We start from the raw sequence: 14,692 nt of genomic DNA, 5'->3' as shown, positions 1-14,692 counted from the left end.
TCCCTTCAATCCCTCTCCTCCCTCCAGGTCTTTAAAACAGCTGTTCACCACCATCTCTTATCTTCCCCCATCCATAACCTTGATCTTTTCTACCCCCACTAATTCACCCCAGATCCACCTTGTTTGAAATTCCAACTTATTTCCTGGAAATCCTGGCAGTGTCCATATGTTTATACCTCTCCCACCCCCCCACCCCCTTCACATGCCTCCCCCCCTTCACATGCCTCCCCCCCTTCACATGCCTCCCCCCCAAAGCCCTCTCCCTCCCACAGATCTCTCGATGTCTCCATGTCTCTCGGTCCCTGCTCTCAAATGTTGTGTTTGTGTCCTTCCCCCTCTCTCCCCATCTTGTCTACCGCTCCCGATGTTATTTGTTTTATGTGTCTGTTTGTCTTTCTGTGTGATTAATGTTCGCTCTTTCACGAGCCTCGATCTTGTATACAAAAAAAAAAAAAAAAAAAAAAAAAAAATGGAGGGAAGGATTAATGGTGGGAAGGATTAATGGTGGGAAGGATTAATGGAGGGAAGGATTAATGGTGGGAAGGATTAATGGTGGGAAGGATTAATGGTGGGAAGGATTAATGGTGAAGGATTAATGGAGGGAAGGATTAATTTTTTTGGTTATTAATGTTAGCTCTTACACGAGCCTCGATCTTGTATACAAAAAAAAAAAAAAAAAAAAAATGGAGGGAAGGTGGGGAGGGGGGTTAGAAAAGATCTTGGTTGTCGATTGGGGACGATCTCAGGAACCGATCCATGATTTTAGGTTAAGGAGTGTGGGAAAAGTTGACATTCCATTTAACAACTAGAACGGTACTCAGTAGAGAGCATACCTCCACCTGGTTGGCCATATCACTCAATGGTGAAGAATCACTTCAAAAATTATACTAGCTGGATCCGGATCTTCACCAAAGTCGAATCCATTCTTCCTCGTCAGACACACAACCTGTCCAACAAGTTTCGTCCAAATCCATCCACAACTTTTTGAGATATTTTGTTTACAAACAAACGGACAGACAGACGGGTGAAAACATAACCTCCATCTACCTTTGGTGGTGGAGGTAACATTTTACCGAGCAGAACGGCGGGAACATTTTTTATATATTTTTTGGAAGTTTCATTTTGTCATAAACGTATTCCCTGGAGAATTTCCCATGGTCAAAAATCATGTTCTTGAGTCTTGAAACCTTGAAAAAAGTCTTGAAAAATTGAGAATCTGATGACAAATAATTCCAGTAATTCGTTAATCATGAAGTATCCACCATGGGAACAAACTGATTGGTACAAATCAGGTCCATGTTGAATGCTGCGGTCTGAGGAATAACAGGTGATCCCATATTCCAAGACCACAATTTCGATTTATACTGTAGTAGTGGTTCATGTGCACCTTGGGGCTGCTTGGTTGCATCAGTTTTGGGGCGTGGCTATGCTGCTGATGCAATGCCCCCATTAGCAGTCAACTGGTGCCATTTTGCCGACCTCGGAAGGATGACAGGCTGAGTCAACCCACCTGGTGTTAATTCAACGGTGTTACAGGAACTCGACCTCAGGACCCTAAGATCTCAGCCAGCCACTTTAACCGTTAAACCAACATGAGGTTTTCTACTGCAGTACTATGTTGCTTCAATTTATCTTCTAAAGAGCCCCTTTTCTAACCAATTGCTGAATTTAAATGGAAGAAAAGTTTATTTAGTCATTGTTGCATCAGAGATGAATGTGTCATTAAAGTTGAAAAGGTCTTCAAAAGCCTGACCAAGGTCCACATACAGGTGGTGAGTTAATCATCAGTCTGTCCAAGAGCTAATCCTAATTGGCCTATTATGTTCTGATCTGTTCAGTTTACGAGTACTAGCTCTTCCATGAGCCTCGATTAGATATACAAAAATAGGGGCAATACCCCTGGGTGCTCACCTGATAGAATAAAGCAATATACTTCAGTGACTAAATGTATTGTTGCAGCTTTGTACATAAAGGCAACTCCCCCCCCCCCCCCCCCCCCCCAGGGGAGCTGGAGGGCGTGGCCGGTGAGCAGCGAACAGCCAATGGGAGCTGAAGGGAGTGGCCGAGGGTGACCAATAAGGGGCTGTCACGACACGTGACCCCAGGCGGCCAATGGAGGCCCGTGGAACGTTCGAGTGGGGGTGTCAGGGGGCTATAAAACCCGGCCCGGACTCCCCGCTCTCTCTCTCTCTCTCTCTGAATCGCGCCAGGCTCCTGCATATAGACTCTCTGACTCGCGCCAGGCTCTTGCATATAGACTCTCTGGCAGGCTGACGTTTTCTTGCAGATGCTGGCTGACTCTCTCTCTGCCTCGCTCTCTCTGCCTCGCTGATCCTGAGATACGCTCCTCGGATTCCTGCTACGTGCACGTCCTTGATCAACGCCCCTGCCGCAAACATCTCTCGCTGTGGTGTCCCTGGTTGAAGCGATCCTTGGGGGATTCCGTCCAACGAGCCCGTCCAGGCAAGCTGCACGAAGCAGCCACGCTTTGTGCGCATTACCCTCTTCCTTCCCTTCCCCAAACTAATTGGAGGGCCCTTGTCTGGGAACCTAGGTAAGGCCGCTAAGATTCTCCGCTTTGTCCCTTTTCTGTGAATACTGTACATTGTGAGTAAATCCTGTGGTTTGGTTTCCAACCTGGCCGTCATCGTCCTTTCCACATTGGCCAAGCATCACCCCGAATTAAAACCGCTCGATCGCGTTCAATAGTGTTAACGGCACGAGTTACGCGACACACAACCGCTCGGGCGTCCAGTATCAGCGTGACTCATGCGGGGTTCAGTCCCTATTTTCACAGCTGCATGTGTCAAAGGTACTCGGGTCGTGACCGTTAACCCTTCCGCACGTAGCTGCGGGCTCGGCGGCTGGAATTGCTTAGCAATCCGTCCACCACGAGTGTAGTGTGGTCGGCGGCCTCGTGCACTCGGAGTTTGAGGGGGAGCAGGGCCCCCCCCCCCCTTAGTATGTCGACGAACCCGAGATCAGCATCAGTATTTTAAACAATATGACGTTATTTAAAACCAATTTCAATGGTTGCTGGGAGACAGGGCAGTATGTAGAATCATAATAACGTAATCATAAGAATTTAAACATAAAAATACCTATTTTGGGGGGCAAGCTCCCCCCATAACCCCCGGACACCCCCTTAGACCCTGATCTTTCTTAGTGCCATGAACAAACTTTGGGTGATGAAGGTTGTGGTCAAGTTTCATCGAAATAGTGAGTGTTATTTCAGAGAACAAAGCAAATACCTATTTTTTTGGGGGGGGGGGGGTGGTTGGGGGGTCAAACCTGGACCCCCCTTTGACTCCCCCATAGACCACCTTAGACATTGATTTTCTTAATGCCGTGAACAATCTTTGGTACATCATGGGTGATGAAGGTTGTGGTTAAGTTTCATCGAAATAGTGAGTGTTGTTTCAGAGAAGAAAGCAAATACTTATTTTTTAACGAATGAGTGGAGGTGAACAGTGGTTCTGGACTTTGGGAGTCTCAGTAATATAAAAGGTGGTTTCTGGTGGACCGAGTGTGTACACTCTGCAGATACTTGGGTGGGTGGACGAAGCATGGAAAGGGCAGAGGGTACAAGAGTAGAAAGGAGACGGTAAAGTAAGAAGGACCACCGATTATGTCTGCGGTGGGAAAGTAGTAGGCCCATAGACTTAATCGTGGGCCCTTGATCATTAATGATGTTGAAGCCCTTGCACCTTGGCCTCTTTAAACACTTTAGAGTTTAGACCCCTCAGAAAATCTAAAACAATTTCCCCAAAAATCGTTTTTGATGACCTTTTCCATGCACTATTCATGTCGCATCACAAGTTGCAATGACAAATCGAAACTGATATCTCAAAGCGAAACTGATGTTAAAAAGTGAAACTGAAACTACTGATACAGGGATCATCGAATGGGAAATTAGAATGAAATGCTGTGAGAAATACCGAATGGAAATGGCCGAAGGCAAAGCTATGGGGAGTATAAGAGAGAGGAGGAAAGATTGGGGGCTGAATAAGCAGTGTGGAGATGGATAGGTTACTGGAGGTGGTCGGTTGGCATGGAAAGAACTTTGGTGATCTTCCGTTAGGCGGTAGGCCCAAAACGTGCCTAAATCAGTCTCCCATCCGAACTTTCATAACATCACCCTCACTTATGAGCAGTATTTTGGAGGTACAACAAATATGGCTTGGAAATCTTCGCTGGAGGAATGGGATGAGGTTGCCAAGGTTACCAACTCCACCCATTGCAATATTTGCTCAATAAATATTTACACTGAACTCCCATTTCTACCAATACACACTCCAAATAAGTTGCTTATTTCAGGTGATATATCTACAAACCCCCGTCAGTGGCGGGTACCCTGCTAGTACTTGATAATTCAGATATTGATGCTAATACACTACTAGTAAGTAAAATATGCCTGTGTAGGATCATGGAAAATCAGTCAAGGGTCATGGAAAAGTCATGGAATTTCAGATGCCCAAAAGGGTACGAACCCTGCAGCATCAAGCTGAGAAAGTTGTGAGGCAGGGGGTGCCATCCCAGAGGGAAAAGCAGTACTCCATCAAGCTGTGGATGAATGAATACCTTATTAAACTTCTTTTTAAAACAAGGTCGAGGCTCAAGTGAGATCAATGTGAGAAAAGGTAAAAATGCAATGAACACTGGCAGTGGGGCCAGAGTTTGGCACAGCAAGCGAAGGAAGGGTGAGGAGTGAAAGACTGAGACCTGGAGATCTGCAACTATGAGGGTTGGGTACGGTTGTGATGGTCAATGATACGAGAGGTTTATATTGATCCACCTGCTTGTAGTCCTGGAGAGAACAGTGGAATCCAAAGGTCTCCGTAAGGCAGTTCCACAAATGGGCGGAAAGAAAGACAGATGAGTGGAGGTGAGTGAACTCAGATTTGGGGAGTTTAAACCGGAGCGGTTATGAGAAGAAAACATTGGTCTAGGATTTGCTCGAGACTGAGAGTCAGAGGACAGAGAGCAGATGGAGTGATACAGGAACAGAGGCAGTTAAAAAAAAACAAAAAATGATGAGGCCACCAAGCTGTCTGTGATGTGATGGCAATAGGCCTTGTAGGTTGTCCTCATTGGAGATGCCAGTTATTTTGTGTTTATAGCTTTAGATTCCACAAGCAATACAAACCAGAAGGCCACCGAACTGTTGCCCCTCTGCCCCTGCCTGCCTATTTGAGGTGGTGTAGTCGTCAGACTCATCAGTTCCTCTCTGGAGGAAGCTGAAGCACAGTACCTTCTCTCATGAAAGAGGTTGGTCATCTCACAGTCCTCTCCCCTCCCTCTGCCAGTCTTTCCTTCTCTACCCTTTGCCACTCCTTAATTCCACCTTGCATTCATTCAGTAAAATCAATTCTTTGTTATTCTTCAATTAAGCAAACCTCTGCACTCTCTGCCATTACATCCTTCTGACAGACAGGCAGTAGCCGATTCCCTCTCCTCAAACCTTGACACAATCATAAACTGGTCAAACATCTGGAACATGTCTTTCAAACCTGAGAAATCCCACACACTCACTCCCTCTTCACAAGGACTGTTCCACAAGCCCTCCCCTCTACTCTCTCAAAACTGTCTCAAAGATGTTCAGTCACTCAAACCCTTAGGCCTCACTCTCAGCCATATGATAGCCCTTGGGTAAGCCACATTTCAAAGTTGGCCTCCAAAGCCAGCCACTGACTGGGCATCCTCCATCATGCAAAGTCCTTCCTTGGCACACCTGAGCTTCTATCCACATACAAGTATTTCATCTGCAGCTTGATGGAGTACTGCTCTCCCCTCTGGGCTGGGTCCCCTGCCTCACATCTTGCCTCAGCTTGACGCCGTGGAAATCAAAGCCTTCAAGATAATTTGAATCTCTCGCGATGAAGCTGAGTCTATGGGTCTATCACTTTGCCATTGCCCACAGATCGGTGGTCTCTCTGTCTTCTTCTGCCTCATTTCTGGCCTTGCACTCTTTGCCCTCTCCATGCTCTGTTCCCACCCCCGCTCTCCAAGTATCTGCAGGACAAACGCAGTTCACCAGCAACCTCCTAGTGAAACTGCCTAAATCCAGAATCACTGCTCACCTTGACTCATATTCCTCTCTTTTCTCACCTGTTTAACCACCTACCATGCTCTCTTCAATCTCATTCTTCCCTACAGGTTTTCAAGACAACTGTTCACCACCATCTTGTCATTGTCATTGTCATTGAGTCATCCCCCACTCAAAGCCATGATCTCCTCTGCACCCGTTAAAACACCCCCACCCCTAACAAAATTTTGTTTATGTATCCATTTTGTCCACCCCTTGTGTTCTTCCTTAACCCTTGTCGTTACCTTCATCCCTTGTTTGTCCGTCTCCATCTACCTACCTTCTCCCACCACCCTGCTGTTGGTGTTTCCCCTTTCTCCTGCTGTTCCCTTGTTATATTGTGTTCTGATCTGTTCTGTGTTCAAGCACTTGCATGTGCCTGGACCATATATAAAGAAATAACTAATCCGAACCATTCTTGTCCTTTTCTCACCACCATTAATAAGTGGAATCACCACCACGAGTCTGTCCTCGTGCTCTTCCGTTCAGTCTTTCAAGACAGCGGCCTTCATGTTTTGTGTCCATCATCCTCAGAGCTCTTCTATTTCCATCTAGCCCACACCATGTCTACCTGTATCCCATCTTGTTCATATTGTCAAGTTTGTGGCGGATGAACAGCAGCCTTAGACGAATAGCCGGACGGTCTTTAATTCCGAGGTGAACTCCGAATAATGACGGTTGTTTCATTGCGCGCGATTGAGGGGACCAAAGTGCTTACCTGCACGGAGTTGACGGGGCTTATACTCAAACCCACAAACACAGAAACATGACAAATGAAAAATGCCACAATAATACATTTAATTAAAGTCAAGCACGGCAAAATAAAGGTTGAGGTAAAATAACTCCGACGGTGAGACGTCTCCACTCAGACAGGAAAACACACAAGGGGAAAGATTAAATAAAAATAAATGTTTTAAGCCAGCCTGTACTCAGCTTTGCGTCTCAATTGGCCTCTAGGAGCCTGGTGGTCATTGTAACTCCGAGTCCCCACACGGGAAGTGCACAAGATGGCGTGGAGTCACGCCTGTAGCAGCCGCCGGCATGAGGCAAGCAGACAGGATAGCCTCCTTCGCCTTGCCCACGACCTCCTCTGTATCTGAAGAGCACCACCATCAACAACACCTCCTCCTCCAGCGATTCAAAAGTCCAACAACAGCTCCGGAAGCTCTCCTCAAAACTCCACATGAGCCAGCCGCAGCCACAAGCCAGAGACAAAGGACAAAAAGAGACCGATTGCTCGAACCTTCTCGGTCTGACGTCACCCTGACCAATCGCTCGAGCCTCGGGGCGTGGGCTCACCTGGCTTCGGGGCTTCTCCTGGAGTCGTTGCTCCTTCCAGAGGCGGCGCTTAGTTGTCGATTACGATTTATTGGAGGAGGGGTTTAGCCCGATCGGGAATGTTCGGGTCCTGTCGGCACTAATGCTTCAGTCACATTTGGCTCGGCGGCCGTAGGGTCTAAAAAATCTACGGCCACTAGCAATTATAGGGCGGCCGCAGTATTTCCACGGTCACACAATGTAGCAGTCACATATGTTTTTATTTTTCGGGTAGCCGCACGGGGTATTTAGAAATTGTGGAGACCGAAAACGTTGGGGTGCCGTACGGTCTTTGATTTGATGTCGCACGGTGACCTTAGGGCGTCCCTGCGGCGGCCATATAATTTTCAAGGCAGACGCAAGGTAGCCTCAAGGTGCCCGCAAGGCGACCGCAGGGGGGCCCTAAGGCGAACGTGCGGCCAGACGGACGGTAACGAGTGGGTATATATACCAGTTCTTTTTCATATGTATATCGTCGTCATGGCTACGGCTTGTCGAATTGCTATGGCCACCCTAGAAATGAAAAAAGGTTATAACTCCGCGCTATAATTCCACGGCGACCCCTACGGCCTGTAAAAGATAGCCATACGCCCTAGGGCCACCCTGCAGCCACCTCAGAAACTCTGCGGCCGCCGCACGTTTCTGTCAATTTAGGGGGGGTACGGCCGCCGTATCCTAGCCGTAGAGCAAATGTGACTGAGGAGTTACATCGGTTATTGTAGTTGTTTGAGGTGGTTGCATGGCGGCCCTTGTAGATGTAAAAAAAAAAGATAGGGGGAAAACCACAGGAGGCAATGACATACTGGGGAAACTAATCTTAACCCCTATTTGGATAATACAAGCTCCACCCCCGTGTGAAGACATAATCTTAAGCTCACAGTTTTCCCCTACTTACTGTAAATACAATGACATTGGCTTCCTACTCGCCACTCGGTCCATGCTAACCTACACAGTTCTAGCTCCACTATGGTATTTCATCACCTACCCCCACAAACGTAACCATATTGTCCACTAGCTAGTTCCCTTCTGCCTCTCTGCCAGTTCATCACCCTCTCAATGAGCTCTTACAACACCATCAACAACCTACACGGTACAGTCCTTAGAAATCCTGTTCGTGTTTCATCAATGGTAAAATTATTCTCTCTTCACGTAGAGTGTACGATGAGTTTCACATTAATTAGTCATATTTTATTGTGTTTATTTGCATAACATTTCCATGAGATAAAGGATACAATCAAATCAATTGGAGGAGAGGAAATTGGATTCGACAGTTAGGGATTGTAAGGTTAAGTCAAATATGATATTATGCAGCTGTCATTGTCATCATGCTCTCATGTATATTATGAAGTCACTTGTACATTCCATGGACATCTCAACAACATGCCTTGTACTTGTAGTAACAGGACAGGTGGAATCTCAAGCCGGCCGTGAAGCCATGGAAATATTTGTGGCGACTTGTCATTCGCTGTCTACCTTTTCCATCCGATCTGTGTCCAGCAATTGTGGGTAGCTCGTGGCAATGTGCCTTCCTGACTTGCGGTACACAACAATACGAACAGCATGTGCACCGCATCGGGTGTTGAAACCACTTCTGTCCTCACTTCCACTGGTACTTGGCACCAGGAAGGCCAGGGTGTATAGAGCAAGCTCCAGCTCGGGACTTGTGCCGATGAAACAGCCACCTACAGGCTTGTACACCTCCTTCCACACGAACTGCAGGCTGACGAGCTGGTCATGCTCTTCAGGCTGTAAAGGAAAACGATGCACAAGGCCATTAGTGAGAAGAACATTTGGCCCGAGTGGAGGTAATGCAATTTTATCTCAACGTCTGGGACACATTGACCATGCGGGTTATGGTTAGACCAGCCCGAACTGCACAACTGACCGTGTCTCCATGTGAAAGGTATCCTCGATAGTCAACAAGTCCCCGCTTCTCCTGCAGGTAGAACTGAATCCAATTGTGGAAGCCGATGACCTTGCGGCCACGCTTCGTCTCTCCAACAAACACGTGCTCAAATCCACATGAATCTGGCCTGTTCATTCCCAAGAGCATAGACCACTACTCATTTATTCAGCCTCAGGGTTCTTTAATGTACTGTATGTTCTGATATGTTACAAAGTATGAAGACGAGAAAGCTCATGGACAAGACAAATTATTGCATTGCTCCATCTTAACTAGCATTGATTGATCAAAAGAGCAAGGTACAGTCACGTGAAAAAGTAAGTACACCCCATGTAAAGTTTTGACTTTTTCAACATATTTCAACATACAGCTATTTGATCTTCATTTCAACAATATTGATAGATAAAGGTGATATAATATAACAAATATCATGAAACATTTACATTTTGTAGTCCATTGTATAATTTAAATAAACATAAATGCAAATTTCGCATGTGGAAAAAATAAGTACACCCCCACATTTATCACGACAAATACCTAAAATTAGAATCAGGTGCACCAGCTCAGGTGCAAATGATTAGAACATCGTCAGAGAGGATCTTGGAGGAAACTGTCTTATTTAAACCTCAGAAATTTAGTTTGGTTTGCTCTTTGTTGTTGAAGTGTGCGGCGTCACCATGCCCAGATCAAAAGAGCTCTCTGAGGCCTTCAGAAAGAAGGTTATAGATGCCTACGAGTCTGGGAAGGGATTCAAAAAGATCTCCAAACAATTTTTGAAATCAATCATTCGACTGTATGGAAGATCATCAACAAGTGGAGAAGATTCCAAACAACTGCCAACTTGTTCAGGCCAGGCCGCTCCAGCAAGTTCAGCCCGAGAGCAGACCGCAAGATGCTGAAAGAAGTCTCTAAGAACCCCAGAATGTCATCACGGGACCTACAGGTAGCTCTTGCCACTGTTGATGTCAAAGTGCACGAGTCTACCATGAGAAAGAGGCTGCACAAATTTGATCTACATGGGAGGTGTGCCAGGAGGAAACCTTTGCTGTCCAGAAAGAACATCATGGCAAGACAAAAGTTGGCCAATGAACACCTAGGAAAAGACCAGCACTTCTGGAACAATGTGCTCTGGATAGATGAGTCAAAGGTAGAGCTATTTGGCCACAGTACCAGAAGACATGTTTGGCGAAAACAAAAGACAGCATTCGACCACAAGAACCTGATACCAACTGTAAAGCATGGTGGTGGAAATATTATGGTTTGGGGCAGCTTTGCTGCATCAGAGCCTGGGCAGCTCACCATCATATAATCCACTATGAATTCTTCATTGTACCAGAGGGTGCTTGAGGATAATGTGAGGCCACCTGTCGGAAAGTTGAAGCTCAACCGAGAGGTGGACCTTGCAACATGACAATGACCCTAAACATACCAGTAAATTCACCAAGGAGAGGCTGAAAAGAAAGAAATGGAGGGTTCTGGAATGGCCAAGTCAAAGCCGGAATCTAAATCCCATCGAGATGTTTAGGGGGGATTTGAAACGAGCTGTGCATGCAAGAAACCCCTCAAACATCGCACAGCTGAAAGAATTCTGCATGGAGGAGTGGGCAAAAATTTATCCCAGTCGATGTCACAGACTGGTAGACAGTTATAAGAAATGCCTACTTGTTGTTTCTGCCAAAGGGGGCAATACCACCCATTAGAGCCAAGGGTGTACTTACTTTTTCCACATGCCAAATTTGCATTTATGTTTATTTAAATTATACAATGGACTACAAAATGTAAATGTTTCATGATATTTGTTATATTATATCACCTTTATCTGTCAATATTGTTGAAATGAAGATCAAATAGCTGTATGTTGAAATATGTTGAAAAAGTCAAAACTTTACATGGGGTGTACTTACTTTTTCACATGACTGTACATGAAACTTACCCCTCTCCAGATCCTCTGGTGTACAGTTCGAACCAGATGTCATAAAGTTGTTTTTTGAACTGGGAAACTTCACGGGGGCAGAGATCTTTATCAGCAAGAAAATGGTGTAGCTCCTGCATGGATGAGCACATTGATGTTCATATTTGCCGAACGTGTTAACCCAATGGGGGTTTGACCCCCTAAGAGCTCTTATGAGAAGCTGACCAAGGCCAACACCAAAAACATGTTTTTACGGATATACAGTAGCTTAGGCTTAAATGGGAATAAATTACAATAGTTATTTCAGAGTACATATTTAGCATAAGAGTATGTAATTGATGTACTGGCGAGGCAGTGTTGAATGAAGTATTTAGGAATGCTCTGGTTCTCCTTTCCTCAAATGTTTGTGTGTAAGCTCTCATTTACCTACCTGTGTCTTATTTGGCTTTCCCCGGTGTAATCTGTCTTTGGGTGTAAAGTTCTGCTTTGCAGTGCCAGAGGTCCACATGGCCTGAGTTAGAGCAGGACATGCAGGGCCACATGCATCCACTTGGCACCAGTGACACTGAGGAAACGTACGTGCACATGGCTACTAACGTATGAGTAGGACACGGAAGACCACATGACCACAAAATTTGGAGGCTGTCTGTTTCCCCCCATGGGACAGCCAATGAGCGCATGACAGGGGTCAAAGGTGCCTCCCTGGCCGAGAACTATGAAAAGCCAACGGCTCACTATGAGGGGTGGCTGATGTCTGAGGGTCCGTGCTTGAGGGTTTGACTCAGAGAGCTTGCATCGCATGGTCCTGCCTCTCCTTAGCTTTGTTTGCTTGCTAGTTCCTTGCCGGGGTCTTCTGTGTCTTGGGAAATTGGGAATAGCGCATTTAAGTCACCATCAATAAGAGCGGGTCCCCGACAAAGCTCCGCTTGGCTATTCCTGTCGGCAGATTCATCACGATTGTGCAGTCTTAACCGTGGACCTGTATTCTACTTACTATCGGAAGTGGTGTGACCTGGGTTCTTATCCATCTGATTGGACTTTACAGACCCGTGACTGTTACAATATCAAGATGACAGGTACAGCAGTTACTTCCTATTGTAGCCTTATCATAATCATTGTGGTGAACCAGAGCTGGAATTTAGTTAAAGCAAGCAAAGCACCACAACCTGCATAACTTTTGTCCTCATCACAGCTTCCAGGAAGTGGTTGTTCTCCTCTTCCTCTTCTGCGGTCACTTCCTCTGGGACTCCAGTGCAGTCTATGTAATTATCGAGTAGGGCAATAAAAGCTGTCGGCAGGGAAAACAAAGCCTGTGAGTGTCGACTTTCCATTCAACACAGATTATTATGGTTATAAGGAATGATTCATAATTGAAATGCATTTTGAGGATTAGAGGCAGATGCATCAGATATTTGAACAAAGGAGTTACACGTTCGTTATTCGGGTTGATTACCCTGCACATGCGAAGCGAAAAGTGGGGATAAGCAATTATAGTTCACTTCTGTTTGTCTAAAAACATCAATTTATGATCGAGGAATAACTTCATTTCCATTGAATGTTACATTTTGAACACAAATCGGAAAACGAACCTGTAGTTTAGTAGTACTTTACCTCTGAATTTATCTCGATCGCTCATGAGTGAGATAATTTTTTTGCTCTGCTTGTCTGGCTTTATATGCTTGAAAATTATTCCAAACTGGAAACTCTTACTGTTGTTTTAAGGACACAAACAGCAGGCACAAATAACTATGTAACATGTTAAATAATGCGGTGTAAAAGACACTGCATCAATGGCGGTAACCTCCCGGGAAAAAATTATACAACCTTTAAAATCATGATTTTATTTCATTTCAATCATATACTTGAACACAGTAGAACACAAGTCTCCTTTTTGGCAATTCCAAAACCTTTCATTTCGTAGTACTTGGGAAATTATTCATGCCCTGAGGGCAGAGTGAATGAATGAACGTTTTTAAGGCCATTTTCCCCGCTAGAGCGGAGGTTAGCCTTGCGGGCCCCATGACAATCATGGTTCCCTGTTTGAGGCAATGTTTTTTTTATGGCCGGATGCCCTTCCTGACACCAACCCTGAGTCCCCTCCTACGATGCGCAGGGATACAGTGTACCTATTCTAAATCAGGGTACACACCGGGATTCCTGAGGGCAGAGTAACTGAGAATTGTTACTAAAGTAACAATGAGAACATTCATGCTGCCTCATGCCCTGAGAGCAGTATAACTGTTTGAGATTCTGCATCCACCAAATATGATGGTGCATGGCACTGTTTGTTTTGTGCATCCTTTTCTCAAAGATTGTTCCCAAATCGTCAATTTCTCCGAGAGGATTTGGAAGACGGTTTGCAAATGCACAAATGCATGGATAAACCTCGATGGTGACGAAAGATGCATCTAGATCAGCAGAGCATTGTCGGCTCTGGACTGTTCTGTTTCACCCATGGGCTTTGTGTGGTTACCATCATGACTGTTATGCAAAGTTCATGAAGAAAACAACATAGATCATACTCGGAAAGGCAAAGCAAACGACCTTTTAAACGACCCTTCCCATGTCCTTTTTTAATGACTGCATGGGGTAAGGTGTTCTATGAAGTCTCTAGTTTGTTTGGCTTTGCCCTCTGTAACTCATGGCTCACATGGACTTTTATGATGCCCTTTGGTGATCAACTGGGACTACAACTGTCAATCAGCCTGATGGGGGTGGGGCTGCTGGACACATTTGCCCATATGTACTATTTTGAAAGTTAGATCGTCGATAAAGTATTATAGTACCATTACAATGTGAGCACGTCGATAAAGTTTGTACTACAACATTTGTAAATCAGGAGTAGAACATCTATGTATATTTCTAAAAAAAAGTAAAGAAACGAGCAATAAAAACATTTAGAAAAATGTAAAGGGATGTAGGGATGTTACTCGAAAAAGTATGTAAACAAGATAGGGATGATCATAAGAAATTATCATGTGAAACCATCCATACATCATTCTTTGAATAATGGTTTTACCGAGAATAAACAAAGCCACACTACATGACCAAAAGTATGTGGACACCCAAACATCACACATCTCATTCCAAAATCATGGGCATAAATCTGGACTTGGTCCCCCCTTTGCTGCTATAACAGCCTCCACTCTTCTGGGAAGGCTTTCCACTAGATGTTGGAACATTGCTGAGGGGATTTGTTTCCATTCAACCACAAGAGCATTAGTGCGGTCGGGCACTGATGTTGGGCAATTAGGCCTGGCTCGCAGTCGGTGTTCCAATTCATCCCAAAGGTGTTCGATGGAGTTGAGGTCAAGGCTCTGTGCAGGCCAGTCAAGTTCTCCCACACCGATCTCGACAAACCATTACTGTACAGACCTCACTTAGTGCACGGGGGCATTGTCATGCTGAAACAGGAAAGGGCCTTCCCCAAACTGTTTCCACAAAGTTGGAAGCACACAATCGTCTAGAATGTCAT

General features: G+C 45.3%; 1 protein-coding gene across 1 annotated transcript in view; it reads right to left on the bottom strand.

Moving 5' to 3' along the window:
- Positions 1-8,860: 8,860 nt before the first annotated feature.
- The window catches only part of LOC144889513 (poly(U)-specific endoribonuclease-A-like), a 72,597-nt gene continuing 66,765 nt past the window's right edge, over positions 8,861-14,692 (bottom strand). The window contains exons 5-8 of the mRNA XM_078770013.1: positions 12,381-12,505; positions 11,239-11,348; positions 9,288-9,435; positions 8,861-9,148 (exon numbers count right to left, since the gene is read on the bottom strand). Of these exons, the coding sequence (XP_078626139.1) occupies positions 8,861-9,148; positions 9,288-9,435; positions 11,239-11,348; positions 12,381-12,505 (671 nt within the window). The remainder of the gene's footprint in view (positions 9,149-9,287; positions 9,436-11,238; positions 11,349-12,380; positions 12,506-14,692) is intronic.

This window comes from Myxine glutinosa, chromosome 1 (genome assembly GCF_964187855.1).
Source record: "Myxine glutinosa chromosome 1, kmMyxGlut1.1, whole genome shotgun sequence".
In the NCBI taxonomy this organism is placed as follows: domain Eukaryota; kingdom Metazoa; phylum Chordata; class Myxini; order Myxiniformes; family Myxinidae; genus Myxine; species Myxine glutinosa.
Note: the sequence above shows the minus strand (reverse complement) of the source record. Positions and strands in the feature narration are given on the sequence as shown.